Here is a 16,873-nt window from a genome sequence, read left to right as displayed (position 1 = left end):
TTTCTGCAGGTGGATTTTTTTGCCAGGATTATCACATGACCATTTCCTTGACTGCTTTATAACCAGAAATATTGGTGAAAAAGACCCAAGTCCCCGTTCAACAATCTAGGGCCCTGGTCTCGCTCTCTCTGGGTGTTTTGGCAGGAAAGGGATACTATATTTCAGCTTAAGTAAGGTTCCAAAAACATACTGCCAAAATCACAGTCAGGTGGAGACAAAATAAAGAAAAAAAAAACATATGAACAGGTCAAGTATGATGCCTAACTGGAATCCATTCATACAACTTTAGGGTATTTAAGGATTATTGGAAACAGCCCCCTACACACACCCTCCTGATATTACCCACAAAGAGGATTTGCAAAAACACAAAAATCAGTAATACGCCTATGCAATGCACAATCATTTAACCAAAATAGACCAAGGACAGTAACGTAATTTACAATGATTGTCCACTACTTTTATATAATTAACAATGTTTAAGAATATAAAATACTCAGACTTCCGGTTGGACATGGAGCGCGTTGGCTGCGTTTGCGCATAGCTCCAGGTGGTGGTGACATTATTTCTTTAAAATGGCATACCTAACTGTACTTTTTCCAAAACGGACTGTATGGTAAACTTTTGCAACTTCTAAGCAGCTACTACTTTGTCTAAAGCTCACTTATTTCGAACGAAAATGACTACTGCTCGAACCAGAAGAGGGAAATCTATGGCGTCACATTAATGTCAAAAGTCGAGGGCGCAAAAATACCAGGTGAAAAAAAATAACCTGCTTGTTTTAACGTTTAGCGTGTATAAATTTCCTTCTCGCAAGCGCAAATGGGAAACTCATGAGCAAAAAAAAGGGAATGGTGTGCGCGCTGAAGAAAAAGTTGCTCTCGAGCTTAATTTTTCTCCTCTCGGGGGCTTTTTTTCCTCGCGCGCTGTGTGAATTACCTGCAGCAGCAATTTCTGCTCGACTGAGTTTTTTGCGCTCGAGTTTCAAGTACTACTGACTGCAGCCTGCGGGAAGGCGGAGTTGGACGTCCAGCGCGTCCAGTCCCGCCCACTTTGTCCACGTCATGTCTTGGCTCCCCCTCTGAACGGAAGTAAACAAAGAACAAGGCAGTTCTCACAGCGGTCGTTTTTATTCGGACCTTAAATATAATGTTTAACCAATATACAAACGTTGCATTTTTCCATCGATTAATAATACATTAGTCTGGCATTTTCTACAGACTCTAGGGTAAGATAAAAATCGTTGTGCAAGCATATTTGAAGTGTATGATTTTTACTCTCTGCCTCTACAAGCTATCTACTAAAGAGAAGATATTCCACCTGTAAATTAATCTTAGTTATGAAATCATTGGCCATACATTTGACCCAGTCAGACTTTATTAAAAATAAACACTTAAGGAGTAAAGTTATATCTGAACCCTTAAAATTAGAGGTTCATTGTTTTAACCCTTTCAGATCCTGCATCCATTACAATGGACATCATGTATTTTGTTTATTTTAACCATTTTATTTTGCATATAATACTATTTGAGAGCTGTTGTCATCAGAATAGATGATGAATCAGCCAATGAAGTTTATTAACCAATGAAACTGTAGCGTTAGTACTAAAACCATTGAGGCAAAGCAACAGTTAATGTTTTACTAATTTAATGTGACTAAGAACACTTTTTAATATATATTTTTTACTGTTTTACTAATTTAATGTGACTAAGAACACTTTTTAATATATATTTTTTACTGTTTAGGGATTATTAAACATTTTAGTTAATTGGATTTATTTGCTATATAGATTTTATGGTAGAATACTAGAGTCTTCTTTTCTGTGAATTACAGACAGCAAACAGCATTCATAGATTTTTTCCCCCACCACTGGAGATAATTCAGGTTTGAAAGGGTTAAACAAAACATTTAAAAAATAAAACAAGGTAAAAATAACAATGTCAAAACCAATCACATTTCCTAGATTTTCTCAAATCAACTATAATCACTATATTTGTCAATATATCTACCAACAGTTAATCATTTACTCTTATTTCTGTAGCTAAGAACTGTTGAAAACAGTAGACGACTGATATTGTGGAACTGAGCAGCATAAATGACCATTTCCCTGACTGTAATGGTATTTAAAAGTAGAATCACACTTACACAGGTGCCCTTTCTACAAATGGATTTTATTTGAACACAGAATAAATGAATCAGAATAAAACAAACAGTATTTTGCAAAAGTATAAATAAATGAAATAAAAAGATGCTGAAAAAAAAAAACACTCCTAATGTGATATCAACCAGCACAGGCATCTGGTAAGCTTTGAAAGAAAATAATTTGAAAGAAAATAATGAATTAAAATAAAAACTTAAATTAACTCGCAGGAGACTCTTTTGCCCATTTTTTCTCTGACATTATCTAAAAAAAAAGCCATGTCTTTCAGATCAGTAAACGAAAAGCCAAAGTTTCTAAGCACATCAGATCTTTCGTCCTCATCAGTGTGTATACTGAGGGTGTCCAGTTTCTGAAATGCCTCTTCCATCTCCTCTTCAGACATGTTTAGAATCGGAGGTGGTGCAACATCTCCGCAAAACTTGTTCCTGTGTTCATTGCACCATCTCTGCGCTTCCAAGCTGTCACGGTATAATCTGCTGTCCTAGAATGAATATAAAAAGCAAAACACAAATTCTAAAAATCTGTAATGCAGTACTAGCTTCTTCAGGAATACAGAACTACTTCAGGAGTTATTTAGTAAAGACATTAGTGAGTCTATTTAGAACCATGAAACTCAAATAACCCTTTCATGCTGAAAAGATTCTTCAGATTGATGGAAAATGTGCTGTATATATGTTGTATGCTTCTATATAGAAACTTATATAGCACCAAAAGTTATGCTAATGTTCCAATGGGTAGTTAGATTCTAAATAAAGATAGAAGTTTTTTACACCACACTGCCCAATATAAAAAAAGGTTTGGTATCAAATTTACTTAACTCACAAAGGTACAACAGCATCAAAAGACTTACCCTGTAGTGGTGCCCAGTTGTCCTGGCAGCTACAGTCTCCTCATCTTTTGACTAATGGTAAAGAAATACAACACTATTATCTTAAATAACATTATGGTGAACATTTCTAAGTTTAACATTCAGGAGATTACATTTGTCTAGATTTTGACTGTATAAATGCTTATACCATCAAATATTCAGAGTTCTCCTGTTCAGGGCCCTGGTACTCCTGCTCCATGCACTGACCAGTGATATCATCATATCTCCTCTTCCTAAAAATGAACAGAACCAGTTACTGTTTCAGTTGTTTTTTACTGATCTGATACATTTTGTTTTTAGGAACACAAGAGATGATATCGCTGTTATTCCTGCTCCATGCACTGTCCAGGGATATCATCATATCATATATTCCTAAACACAAAAAACAAAAAAAAAAGTCATAGCAGTAAAAACACCTGAAATAGTTTCTTTCATTAATATTTTGTACATACCTTCCATGTGTCATGTTGTTGATCAGGAGGTTCACCCACCATCTCCTTATGCTAGGCATATCATGCTAAGAGAGAGAAGACAAACTTCTAAATACAATTTATATCCTCACCAAGCACATATCCTTAGTAAGACGAGAAATCTAGTGCTGACCTGAGTGAAGTCGAAGGTCCATTCATGGGCAACATATAGTGCATACTGTCATATACAATACAAGAAAATCAGCACAATCTCCTTTCATTGTATTTGCAAACAATCAGTAATTTAATTTCACTATGAGTATTGGCCATTTTACCTGGTACTATCAAACAATTGATTTTTGTGTATGAAGGTAGTGAGCAAACTAATTAACAATCATTGGTTAGTTTATACCTCACCATAAGCATGAATACTCCACAGTCAGAACTCCCAAACTGTACTGGAACATCCTGTCAAATACCACATATTAATAACAGTTTAGTAATACATAATGTATACACACTTAAGTTGCCCTAAAGTTAAGTTTTCTGTACCTCATTTCTAGCAATTATCCAGGATCCTGGAACAAGCCTTGTAGCAAGCATGCTTCAAATGACAAAAGGAAAATACATGATGAAAAAAGACCATACACAATGTGACATAACATCCACAAACCATGGGAGTGTTTTTTAAACCTGCTCTACCTCACTACCCAAGCTACAAAAGGTGTTGTCATACCCTTTAAGGTTCACTTAGGCTATGTTCACACTGCATTTAAAAATAACCCACATTAATTTTATCAGTGGATTTGACCTGTCTATGAACCAATATATATATATCATTGTGATCATTTTCATGTATTATTCAATGCAAAAAATCAGATTTTAGTACCTAGACGTACAGTGTGAACACTGAACATGTCACAGGCATAGAAAACAGCACATTCAGAAAAAAATAACATTCAGAGAACACACAATTAATTAACTTTATAGGGAACACTGAACAGTCCCTGAACAACCGAATGGAAACAACAAAGCAAGAAAGCAAACACTGAATGAACCTTGAACTTTGAACTGTAAGGAAAGGAACATGGAACAGTTCCTAAATATTAGATTTGAACCTGATAATGGATAAACACTCAATATCTCCACGAGCACTAGGGTCAGAGGAGTCGAGAATGTGAATCCTCTTAACTTTTGGCTTGAGAACCTGTAAAATACATATGGTGAACCTCCTACACCATGTTTATTACCAGCATGTGCATTTTTCTGCATTGGACTACTTTCTCTGCTTGGGATCTAGTTAAGTATTAGCTGAATATAAAAAAGTGAGAAAAGATGAAAAGGATTTACAAATCACAAAAGAGAAACCTGAAACATGATACTGACAAAAAAAAACTTACACATAGGAGCCAGTGTCCTGGTTTCCATACGGGGAAAAGGATACAATCTTTTGATGCTGCATCTGACTATTGGTGATAAGAGGTCAAAATTACTATTGTATATGTGTGGTTGCCTGGAAGATTTGCTCTCAAAAATGAGGTTTTTGAGCAACTGCATTGCAAAATTCACTGGATTTTATTGTTTTTATCAAGAAATAAGTGCTTAAGAAACCTGCATGGCAATTTTTAAAATCTTTATTCAAGCAAAAGTGTATGAAAAGCAATAGCGACATGGGTAATATCCAAGCTACAAAGGTAAGAGCCTATGTTTACCCAGCCTATGATCCAAAAATAACTAAAAAAATAAATAAATACTGAAACCAAACTTTTGGGCAAAATCTTCCATAGTGACTGCCACACTGCCATACTGTAAATGTGAACTTTTAAAAATGCAGCAAGAACAAGTGATACTTTTCTATACCATAATTCATCAAAGCAAAATAAATGAATCAATAAATAAAAATCACTTACAGGTAGAGACAACAATGGGTCCGCATTGAGAGCCACCACATAAGCATCAACAGCATGGACATCCTTTCCCTGGTAAAAAATAACACTTTCAAACATGAAAACCAAACACCAATTTCTAAGCAAGTACTATAAGTACCTTGCCAACTGCATTATAGCTACTATCAATATTCAGACGTACCTGCTGTGCCGCAATTTTACATATCATTGAAAAGCAACAGTTGGCTATCTACATGAGGGACAGAAGATTGTAAGCATTAAAATGTGACTAAAAATTGCAGAACAATTTAAAATGCTAAATGTAAAATTAAAATTGTACTGACTGTTGCCTCGACTTCTTGGTCCAATCCTAAGTCCGACCTTTTCAATACAGTCCCGCCCACAGAACCTATGGCTTCATGGGGGGACTGTGTGGAATCCAATGCAGAATTAACCTAAAAAAAAACAATTTTTGGATATTAAAATTGAAAATGTGATCTAGTGAGTTAGAAGAACATATAGTTCCCTCTATATATTAATGGACAAAGAAGTACTTATTCTTAATTTCGCAATATGTGACCAACTTCCAAGGCCAGTTTCATATCTCTGTGGCTCACTGAATTGACAACTGTCTTATAAAGTAGATCTCAGCTGTGATGGAGTGTGTATGTCTTAGAGCTACCAGTCTTTCTTTATTATGGTTACCACTTTGTATTTTGAATCATACCAGTGTCTCCAGTCCTTTGTGAAGTTTGAAGTCCCAGATATTCCTGCTGGCACATATATGGTCTGTCATATGGTGTGTCAGTCTCCAACAGTTTGCCACTGAAAAAACAAAAAGAACTAGCAATTTATCATTAACAAATTTAGATGGTCATGTTCATGGATCTTTCTTTCAGACATGTGCAGTATATTATTAAAGTTCAGCAAGTATAAAATGTACTAGGTGTAACATAGTAAGTATAAGATATATGAAGTACAAGGATTCAGTTGCCTTCAACAGCTGCAATCTCAAACAACTGTGAAATATTAAGTATCTGTGAGTTGAGAAGTACACATGCAGAAATTAAAACAATTTGGCATATTGGTAGAAATATGTCTGCCATGCACAAATGTTTGTGCATCAAACAGAAGGGTTCCTAAAAGTTAAACAAACTTCTGACAAAAGATCTGAAAAGGTGTCGGTAGTCACAGATTAATTCACTGTACCATGCAACAGCTTTATTATTGACTCATCACACCCTTATAAAACATGCATATCACATTACTTACCAGATTTTGGTGCTATTTGAGGTACTATGGATACAACAGGTGCTGCTTCTGCTACGGACAAACCAGGGGCCGATATTGCTTCTGCGGACACACCAGGGGCCCCTGCTGATGTTGTGGACACTCCAGGGTTCGCTGATGCTCTGGACACACCAGGGGCCGCTGCTGCTGCTCTGGACACTCCAGGGGCCGCCGCTGCTGCTGCTGCTGCGGACACACCAGGGTCCGCCGCCGCTGCTGCTGCTGTGGACATTCCAGGGGCCGCTGCTGATGCTCTGGACACTCCAGGGGCCGCTGATGCTCTGGACACACCAGGGGCCGCTGCTGCTGCTCTGGACACTCCAGGGGCCGCTGATGCTCTGGACACACCAGGGGCCGCTGCTGCTGCTCTGGACACTCCAGGGGTGGCTGATGCTCTGGACACACCAGGGGCCGCTGCTGCTGCTCTGGACACTCCAGGGGTGGCTGATGCTCTGGACACACCAGGGGCCGCTGCTGCTGCTGCTGCTGCTGTGGACACTCCAGGGGCCGCTGCTGCTGCTCTGGACACACCAGAGGAATCTACTGAGGATGCTTCCACATGATTTTAGGCACCTTAGAAATTTTTAAAACATGTACTAGGGCAACGAGTGCATATAATATCAGAATAAATCAGAACAAATTTTTATAGTTTATTTATTGTATAGTTTTTTCATATGATGTATTAAAAAAGTACATACCCATTACTGTCTGTCCCCTTGAATTGAACTCTATTTCCATTCCAACATGTAATGCTTTCTTCATCTCTTCAAGAGTCTTTGTGTTGCGTGCATTGTTGTAGTGGTGCAAAATATTTCGCACTAAAAATATATGTGATGTGGGAGTCATCATGTTAAGGAAGTGATTGTTCTTCCTCATGCCAGCAAAAAGCTGCTCAGCACACTGGCTATTGACCCAGCCACATACCTCTGGAATAAGTTCTATTTTGCGCAAAGCATCCTTTTTGTCTTTTGTGTTTGCCTCATGGAAGCGGTCATATAGAGCATAATGCTCTGATGACCCTGTCAGGGGGTGACCATTTTCATCAGGTACAACCTTTTTACTTGTCAGCCAAGGCAAACTCACTTTAATCTGCCCTGCTGAAGCCAGCATAGACTCTGGCTCCCTCAGATTTGTATGGGTTGCCAGCCCTCTGGCAAAATCATACAATGTCAGATTGGGGAAATGAGTCATTGATAATAGAATGTCTGCAAAATCTCTTGGGCTCTCTGCCCTTAGGTTAAATTTTACGGCGTACACAATAGCACAGGGACAGGTAACCACAGCCCATCCACCTGGTGAAGGCAACAAGAAATAAAATCAGTATATGCTAAAGTAATACAGTACTGCATCAAGCATACAAATGATCAATTATCTTACCAGATGCTCCCCAGACCTTAGAAAAGATTTTGTCATATGTTCCTCGGGTTTGCATTTCTTGGCGCAACCTCATAACTAAGTCCATTCTGGAGCCCTTGGAGTCTATGCCACACTGCTTGCATAAACTACGCACAGCTTCCATCTGTAGTATACAGCAGCAAGATTAGCTATGTAGAATATTTTTTCCAACCATGACAATATTCACACACAATGGAAATGACGTCACAACTGTAAATACCTTAAGTTTAAGAATCTCGTCTGTGAGACGGTCCTCTGTGATGTTGAAGTCAGATGCTTCATCTGGAGTGCGGGCTGTATGGACTTTACTGTACTCTGTGTTTAAGACCATACTGGTGCTTCTTGTGTGGCAACCAATCCATGGGGCCCAGTAATGGTAGCTTGGACAAACCACAAATGGGTTTTGTCTATTGCCTTAAAATGATAAAAATGAACATAATAACTGAAGTGGTTTATGATGTGTGATGGCAAACAGGTTGCACAACTTGTTGATTATACTTACTTGGCACCAAGCCACGACTGATCATTTCCAATGATACCCCTTCCCAAAACTCTTCAGCATTGACTTTCCCATCAAAATCCTGAGGTGGTACCTCAATGTTGCTCACTATGAAAGAAACAAAACAACCACACAAAACACCGGACAATGGATTATTTAAGAAAATTATAAATATTTATAATAAATAATGCAAACCTAATATTTGTGAGAAGAGTGTGTGTTTACCAGGCATACTAAAGACTCCCTTTTTATGAAGGTCCATGACAACTGTTACAGGATGGTAACCACACGTTACACATGCAAAAGTGTACGAGTGATCTGTCAGGGCCTCAAAATGGAGATACGCATACAACACTCTTTGATGTGATGGAAATCTTTTACCACACGTCTTCTCTAATGCTTCTACAGCACTTCCAATAGCCTGGTGAGTCTGAAAAATTTGATGGATAAGATTTTGTAACATTTGTGTAACATTTCAAAACAAAACAGTACACATAGCAAAACTGACTGAAAACACTTCATACTTGGAGACTGTTGCGAAGGAAGATACAGAGATGCAAGGACAGAAGTATGTGGTCATCATAGTTGTGAACTCCATCAGACCATTCCTGGTAGCGATAGATCATACCACACCTGTAGCAGCACTTGCAGTATGTTGAAATCCCTAATGAAAACAATTTTTAATGTACAGTTGTCAACAGCATTCAAAGAAGTATTGTTTGGTACACATTTTGTTGTCCAATATTGTTGGATACAATATTTTATGTTGATTAGATATTAGTTATTTAAATTATAAAATTATTGTCAGAATAGACATTGTGAGCAATAGTAGAAGCAGTAGTAAATCATGATAATTCATAATAGGATAACTTTAGATTACATAAATATTTAAATAAATAAATACATACAAACACATGAACATACCTTCAATGACATCTGTCATAGTCAAGATTGTTGCTTTTGAAGTGATAAGCTGAGGTTCACTAAGTAGAGTGTTTTCTGTGCATTCTGTGCAAATGGTCTCCAATGGAACCAAGTGCTTTGGGAAAACATTTCTTGCATTGGCTACATCAGCAGGGAGAACTGCAGGAAGCTTCTTGTTTTTGAAGATATAGTGCACCATTCGTGAGAGTTGTGCATCTTCCGGTGGATACCGTGGCCCTTCATCCAGTTGCTGTTCTTCCACATCCTCTGTACCTTCTGTAAATACTTCCTGGATATCATCTTCCACTATCCGAACACGTCTGAAAAGCATCTGTTCCGTCTGAAACAGATGCCACTTTGCAATGCATTTGTGACTTTGCACATGGGCAGTGCCATTCAATCCTCTTTGTGTCAAAGGAAAAAAGCCCTCTACCTAACCTGCTATAATAAGAAATGTTCGGCTCAAACACAGAAATAAATCTTTTTGATGGAGGCCCACCTACTGTAACCTGGCATGACAGAGGGGCTCGTCCATTATTTGCCTCTCTTTGCCGTTGCAGACATAGATTCTTTTTATCATTCCCAAACCACTTATCATGAACCATTTCCGTCAAAGTATCCTCTTCAAGAGTAGGAGAATAAATTTTAGCAGGTGGGCAATAGGTGAGGGACTTAACATGCTGACACTCAAATGGATGTAAGTTACTTCTTTGTGCAAATTCTGAGTTGATCCTACACAGATCCATTTCACATCTTGTTTGCTGATTCATACCCCAATTCTTTTTAATGACGTGAATAGGTGTATTGGGGCCTGTAAATGACTTTGCTACGGCAAAAATGCCATTCGTAGCATCAACACACTCACAACTAAGATGATGCTGTGCGGTTATATCCTTCTTATTGTCAGTATGTTTCCTCAGTAGATGTACCCTTAAGTTACGTTTGTTTATCTCTATTCCACAATGAATACACATGACAGTGTGCTGCCTCTGTCCACAGAGTCTGGGTGGTTTCTGTGGTGGTAAAGCATCAGTAGGCTGAGGAGAAGTTGGAGGAAGAGAATCAGGAACCAGTGGTAGAGGAATAACAGGTGGAGGAGGAGTTGGAGAAGAAGATGTAGGAGCAGTAGATTCTGTGCAAGTACAAGCAGTGGGAGCGGAAGAAGGTCCTCTTGTGGTGTCATCAACAGGACAAGCTCGCGAGACTGATGAGGCGTGACCGTCAAGCTCGCGAGACTGACGAGGCGTGACGTGGACAAAGTGGGCGGGACTGGACGCGCTGGACGTCCAACTCCGCCTTCCCGCAGGCTGCAGTCAGTGCACCCTCCAATGTATCCGGTGGTGGGACTTGGAACAGGCTCATGCTGCCGCGCTGTAATGCTGAACCGCTTGGATATGCCCCCCCAAACTCGCGGGTATCAAATGGCGATTATAGGGGTCCAAGCACCCACCGTGCGGTAACCCAGTTTTTGTCCGTTTTGTTTTATTTACTTCGCCAGTGGTATTGAAACACAAAACGTTGGAGAACTTACTCCTATCCCACTTCTGACACCATGTTCAGTTTTACCGTTCAGTATAAACCTTCTGAAGAGCGAGAGACAACAACAGACGACACCACCCACCAGCTTCACTTTAGAACTCCTCTTTATTAGGTCCCCCCAGTTCAACCCTTGACTGAACAATGGTTCCTGCCTATGCAATTAACCTAATACTACATCAAGCTTTCCTGTCTTCATGTCAGCCTGCATTTAAAGATGAATCACCTAGTGACTGTACAGTAACTATGCAGGATCTTTATATGACTGTTCACAGAGCACAGCATGTTTCAGGGCTGATGGTGATGGAATAGGTAAACGTGCTCTGGAGTCCAAAGGTTCCTCTAGAACTCATTCTTGCTGTTTGGATGCATTCCTGCAGCACTTTACTGTCCTCAGCCTGTTCAGGATTCCCATCTTCTACATCTCAGAGAACCAACACAGCTGGTGCAGCTGAGGGTCGACAGCGACCCCTCCAACCACCGTCCTCTATTTAAAAACACTGGACCCCAAAACCATCCCTAAACACCACTTAACACACCAAATGAACCCCAACCCTAAACACACCCAAAACAACCCATACAAATACACACTTATATAATCGGTTACACACACATACAAGTATATACATACACTTACAGACTTACACACATGCATATCATCCCTTACAAAAAAGAAGATTATTCAAGAGTACTATTAGTATAATAGTGACATACTAAATATAATTATACTTAAGTATACTTGAATTATACTGACAAGTATACAGAAAAGTCTAGGCATATTTGGCATATACTTGTACTTAATCTTTTGATCTAGATATACTTAACAAAAGTACAATTAAATTTTCTTACCTTATATGTAAACTATGCTTGACTTTCAGTTTGAGGTGGAATACCTTTGAGTAAATAGAGTAAATAGTACACAAGTGGCTCTGAACCTGATCATTTAAAGTGTAATTAACCAACACAGAACAGATTTTGGCAACACTTTTGGCAGATTTTATTAAACCTATTCTTTCGAGGTGTGATAGTTTTGTAACAGGCTTTATTTATATCATAATCCATTACTACATACTGTGTGTATTTCATGCTTATTTTCATATGTGTAGACTAACAGTCTAATTAAAGAACAGTTACAACAGACATCCCAAGTTGCAAAAGTTGATTTCAGGGAGGTTATCACCCCCCCACCCCCACCCCCCTCAAAAAAAACAAAACAAAAAAAACTTGCACACACACCAAAGGATAAAGAAACCTTACTTTTATATTAATTAATTTAACTTTTTTGTTTAAATTAAATTTAGAGTATTCAGAGGTGAAATTAGTTTTATCTTTTTTCTTTTTGGAAGTCCCTGCCTCTGCTTTCCTTTTTTTTTTTTTTTTTTTGGAAAGAAAGCTTTTATTTGACAAAAATTGACAGTTACAATATCACAAAAAATGGCGCAATATCAAAAACATTTCATATCATATTACAATAATTATTAATATTGCCTTCGCCATGATCTGCTCTCTCTCACTCACTGAACAAATCCCGTCCGGGAGGGGGGAAAAACACTGCCCGCCCACACAAAAACTGATTGGCTGTCTCACAGACTCTTTGCAGAGAACAGGCCAATCAGAACCCTCTCTGTTTTCTCTCTCTCCTTCCCACACGCGATTAGATAAAAAAAAGTCTGTCGCCTGTGTGCGCGTTTGTGTGCAGTGCACTCTTGGGCACTCGTTCTGAATTCCGGGAGATTATATGTGACTTGCGGGCATCAGGGAGCCACTACTGAAATTAAAAGTAGCCTGTGTGCAGCTTATATAACAGTGTTAATTTATTCTTCCCTCAAAATAACTCAATATACAGCCAATAATGTCTAAACCACTGGCAAAAAAATGAGTATGAGTACGCCCCTAAAAGACTACACCCTAAAATGTCCAAAGTGTCAAAGTAAAAATGTCAATAAACAGTGATAATGGAACTGTGGTATGTGCTGACAATATTACATTATAGCACTCCCTCTCATGTATTAATGCTTAATTGACTTCTATTAAATACAATTTTATTCAATTCTAAAAGATAATTTTACATGAAGCATTGTTCCACCTCACTAAAGGGCAGGATCACATGATGCTGCTGGATGGCAAATTAAGCCTGTAAGACGAGGTGTTGAGTGAGTGGGTGGAGCTGAGTGTGTAGTAGAGAGGATAGTAGAGAGGAGAGCTGAAACTCAGTGTGTTCTTCTCCCAGTGTGTGCTACACCACCATGATCATTTTCACTGTACTGCTGCTCTCTGCTCTTACAGGTAAACAGTTCAGAGATTATAAACCTTTGAAGATCTAACATCTACTAACACACAGTTTCCTAATGCTGTTCATTAGCTACATGCTAACAGATCTATGAATGGTGGGTTAATCATTAATTCTATGATTTTATTTGTAGGTAACAGAGCTGAAGACGTCATCACTCCTAGCAGAGATGCTGTTTTTGCTGTTGAAGGTCAGAATGTTACCCTCTCCTGTAACTACACTGTAAGTGCTGACAGTCTTCACTGGTATCAACAGTATTCAGGCTCTCCTCCCCAGTTCCTCATACTGGACTATGCAGGGAGCATTACTGAAGCTCAACCTCCAGTTCCTGGAATATTCATCAACCATCAAAAAGGAATAAAAAAAGTGAATCTGATCATCTCCTCTACTGCAGTATCAGACTCTGCTCTCTACTACTGTGCTCTGAGGCCCACAGTGGCAGGAAACCCACCAAACACTGTACTAAAACCTTTCTTGTGAAATATGTAGAAACACTGATATTTCAGAAGGGGGCGCTGTAATTCTACAGCTGAAATTCTAGAGGTAATATTCTGTAATGAGATGAAGCGCCAAAAAACACTTAAAACACCTTCTGCGGTGTGGGCAGTGTGCCAAGTCCTGCTGGGAAATGAAATATGCATCTCCATAAAAGTTGTCAGTAGCAGAGGGAAGCATAAAGTGCTGTAAGATTTTGTGGGAAAACAAAACTGCACTGACTTTAGACTTGATAATAAAACACAGTGGATCAACACCAGCAGATAACATGTCTCTCCAAACCATCACTGATCATCAGTAAATTTCACATTTCATTTGTAAATCAAGGGATCAGAGTCTGGGGGAAGAGTGAAGAGACACACAGTCCAACCTGCTTGAGGTCTAGTGTGAAGTTTCCACAATCAGTGATGGTTTGAAGAGTCATGTCATCAACAGTCCCAAACACAGTAATTTCATAATCTGATTCTAATAATAATTTCAGTTATAACTTTTATATGTTTCAAGTATAGACACTTTATTTCATGGTTACTCAAAGCAAATACACAAGAAACATGTAGAATAATTGATAAAATTAAAAGTCTGTATGTGTAAAACTTATTTGTTATATCTTAAAATTGTTATTACTGAATAAATCTGCAGATGTAAATATACTACAGGATAATAACTGTTGGAGGTGAGCTGTGTGAAGAAGAGTGTTTGGAGTGATCAGTGTCATTAAACTGTTTAGTTACAGTTACCAGTAAAATGCAGGATCCAGAGTGAGCTTTAATGGGGTTGGTGTGGAGTGGATTGGTGGTGATAATAATAATCAGGATGATGATATAGTAGAATTCAATCTTCATATACAGAGACATAATTACAGTAATGGTCCAGTAGAGGGCAGATTTCCTCTAAAACTGTAGAAGAACTGTAACAGATGGGGTGGTTTGTGTCACTGAGCTGCTGTAAGAAGGGAAGTGAGGGAAGCTGAAGTGAATTATGAACATTTAAACACTAGAGCAACACTGAGCTGCAGCACCACTGTTCAGTTATGACTCGTCTTCATCACTGGTGGCTTCCTTTTCTGATTTTAGGTAAGATTCAGTTACAGCTGAAACAGAACATGTATTTCTCATGATCTCAGTGTGGAGAACAGTAAGTTAATGTAGGACATATTTTAGTACGTCTCTATCTCTCCAGCAGGTTCCACTTCTGGTGAGGGAATAGAACCAAGTTCTTCCACTGTTAATGTCCTACAGGGAGGTTCTGTTACCCTGTCCTGCAAATACAATGGATCCCTTTCAAGTGATTATCTGCTGTGGTTCCGTCAGTATTCCAGATCCAGACCTGAGTTCCTGATCTTGGTGGATGAAGCTAACTCTGAGATTAAAGCTGATCCTCCAGTTGATGGAGTTTCTGCAAAAGTAAATAAAGAGAAAAACAGTGTGAATCTGGAGATCTCCTCTACTGCAGTATCAGACTCTGCTCTCCACTACTGTGCTCACACAGGCCCACAGTGACAGGAAACCCACCAAACACTGTACTAAAACTCTGAATATCAGACTTCAGTAGAGTTCCTGCCGTTTTATTTCCTACAATGTTATATTTGTGATTATACTTATTGGGACAGTTCCTATTTCTTACAATCAGTATTCTATTTAAATTCTAGAAGTGAACTGAACTCGGAAACTTCAGGAGGTGGGTGTGTATATAAAATATTTATTGAACAGAAATACAGAAGCTGCACTGCAAGATGTAAGTCACTAAAACAGAATGTCCTAATTTTTTACATGAATCTGTTTAATTACTGTATGCACAGAAAAATATTTACTGCTGACAGACAGACAGACAGACTAAACACTTGAACACAACTTAACACTGGAGATACTGAATTTACAGTTTTTTAAGCAATATCAGGTTTATGCAATGTTATATTTTTTGCTTTTATGTTAAATGATTTTATTGTTTATGAATGCTCTCGTTTTTACTACTTAGTAATAATATTGTACAGTTTAACCGCTGACTGTGTTTGTGGTTGATTTATTAACACTCTGATCTTCTACAAAGACAGAGAGCAGAGTGGAGCAGCTCCTCAGAGCAGGAGTTTCCTGTAGAGGTGTGCGATACCGGGAATTTTGGTATCGATCCGATACCAAGTAAACGCAGGGCCAGTATTGCCGATATCGATACTGATACCGATACTTTTTAATATTTAAGCTTTATAGATCCAAATGATCCAAAAACCTAGGATATAATTTCACCAAACATTGTAAGTGATAACAAAATACTTTAGTATCACAATCAACATTTTTTTTAGAAACAATGGAACAGTAACAAAACAAAGTTTAAATATAAAATAAAAAAATATAAAAAAATAAAATAAAAATTCTCCCCTCACTAGACATCTTTTCTAGTTCTTTGTTTCTTTTTTTAATAGAATTGTCATTTGGAAAAACAATAAAAAATAAGGAATTGTCTTCCTTTCAGTGCAATTCAATTGCAAGTTTTTCTTAAATAAACAGAGTGTAAAAAAATATCACTCAACACAAATCTCCTGAGGTAGAGGCGTGTCGACTCGAGGAGAGCGCTGAGTGGGCGGGGCCAGGCTGAGCCTACCTGCGTGGCGGTTTGGCTGGCTTTGCTGAGCCATGTGACGCATGTGCAACAACAAGAGACCAGAGAGTAGACTGTGGTGAATCCTCGTGCGCAGCAGTCAGTGCGTGCGGCAGAGAAAAAAGCTTGAATATCGATATTTTTACACGAGTATTGCTCAATACCAATACCAGCGTTGGTATCGATATTATCGATATTTGGATCGATCCGCCCACCTCTAGTTTCCTGTTGTAGTTTCTCATAACTGCTCTCACTTCAGAGAGATTCACACTAACACACAGATCAGCATTAGAGCACTGAGAGCTTAAACACACTACTGATTCCATCTGATCATATTCACAATGAAGACCATCCTCCTCATCATCCTCATTACCATATCAGGTATTCACTGTCAAGATATGAATAATAATATTTGGAGCATTTAATTTTCCTTATTTTGTCATCAAAATCAAATGTATTTTTTTCTTTCAGGTGTTTTTGCTGCTGATTGGATTAAACCAGTTGATCTCTCTGTTTCTAAAACAGAAGGA

At 38.5% G+C, this 16,873-nt stretch overlaps 3 protein-coding genes and 1 gene segment (V, D, J or C); 2 read left to right on the top strand and 2 right to left on the bottom strand.

Annotated features, from left to right (window-relative positions):
- The window catches only part of LOC111196344 (zinc finger protein 658B-like), a 298,411-nt gene that overhangs the window by 120,899 nt on the left and 160,639 nt on the right, over positions 1-16,873 (top strand). The window lies entirely within an intron of this gene.
- On the bottom strand, positions 2,150-5,691 carry LOC125801406 (uncharacterized). The gene is made up of 12 exons (XM_049478086.1): positions 5,667-5,691; positions 5,525-5,572; positions 5,347-5,415; positions 4,837-4,902; positions 4,555-4,643; positions 3,989-4,040; positions 3,854-3,904; positions 3,630-3,674; positions 3,479-3,543; positions 3,175-3,259; positions 3,009-3,059; positions 2,150-2,639 (listed from the first exon to the last, which is right to left on the bottom strand). Exons 2-12 carry the CDS (start codon positions 5,549-5,551, stop codon positions 2,352-2,354), a joined length of 888 nt encoding a protein of 295 aa, XP_049334043.1. The 5' UTR covers positions 5,552-5,572; positions 5,667-5,691; the 3' UTR covers positions 2,150-2,351.
- Positions 6,269-9,813, bottom strand: LOC125801123 (uncharacterized). Its single transcript, XM_049477254.1, has 8 exons — positions 9,431-9,813; positions 9,031-9,170; positions 8,732-8,936; positions 8,510-8,614; positions 8,228-8,421; positions 7,990-8,131; positions 7,311-7,904; positions 6,269-7,133 (listed from the first exon to the last, which is right to left on the bottom strand). Exons 1-8 carry the CDS (start codon positions 9,759-9,761, stop codon positions 6,646-6,648), a joined length of 2,199 nt encoding a protein of 732 aa, XP_049333211.1. The 5' UTR covers positions 9,762-9,813; the 3' UTR covers positions 6,269-6,645.
- On the top strand, positions 12,864-13,736 carry LOC125801738 (T cell receptor alpha variable 14/delta variable 4-like). The segment is given in 2 exon segments: positions 12,864-13,252; positions 13,390-13,736. Coding segments are annotated over 2 exon segments (387 nt in total).

Source organism: Astyanax mexicanus, chromosome 4 (genome assembly GCF_023375975.1).
Source record: "Astyanax mexicanus isolate ESR-SI-001 chromosome 4, AstMex3_surface, whole genome shotgun sequence".
In the NCBI taxonomy this organism is placed as follows: Eukaryota; Metazoa; Chordata; class Actinopteri; order Characiformes; family Acestrorhamphidae; genus Astyanax; species Astyanax mexicanus.
The sequence above is the reverse complement of the archived record's forward strand: the minus strand, read 5'-3'. Positions and strand labels throughout refer to the sequence as shown.

What these genes read in the sequence shown, in the direction of transcription:
- LOC125801123 (XM_049477254.1), bottom strand. Translation starts at nt 9,761, where the DNA reads ATGCTTTTCAGACGTGTTCGGATAGTGGAAGATGATATCCAGGAAGTA. An exon ending in TCCTTCGCAACAGTCTCCAA is followed by an intron (nt 8,937 to 9,030) that starts GTATGAAGTGTT and finishes CAAATTTTTCAG; the next exon opens with ACTCACCAGGCTATTGGAAG. An exon ending in AAGGGGACAGACAGTAATGG is followed by an intron (nt 7,134 to 7,310) that starts GTATGTACTTTT and finishes TGGTGTGTCCAG; the next exon opens with AGCAGCAGCAGCGGCCCCTG.
- LOC125801406 (XM_049478086.1), bottom strand. Translation starts at nt 5,551, where the DNA reads ATGATATGTAAAATTGCGGCACAGCAG. An exon ending in GGATAATTGCTAGAAATGAG is followed by an intron (nt 3,905 to 3,988) that starts GTACAGAAAACT and finishes GGTATTTGACAG; the next exon opens with GATGTTCCAGTACAGTTTGG. An exon ending in GGACCTTCGACTTCACTCAG is followed by an intron (nt 3,544 to 3,629) that starts GTCAGCACTAGA and finishes TCTCTCTCTTAG; the next exon opens with CATGATATGCCTAGCATAAG.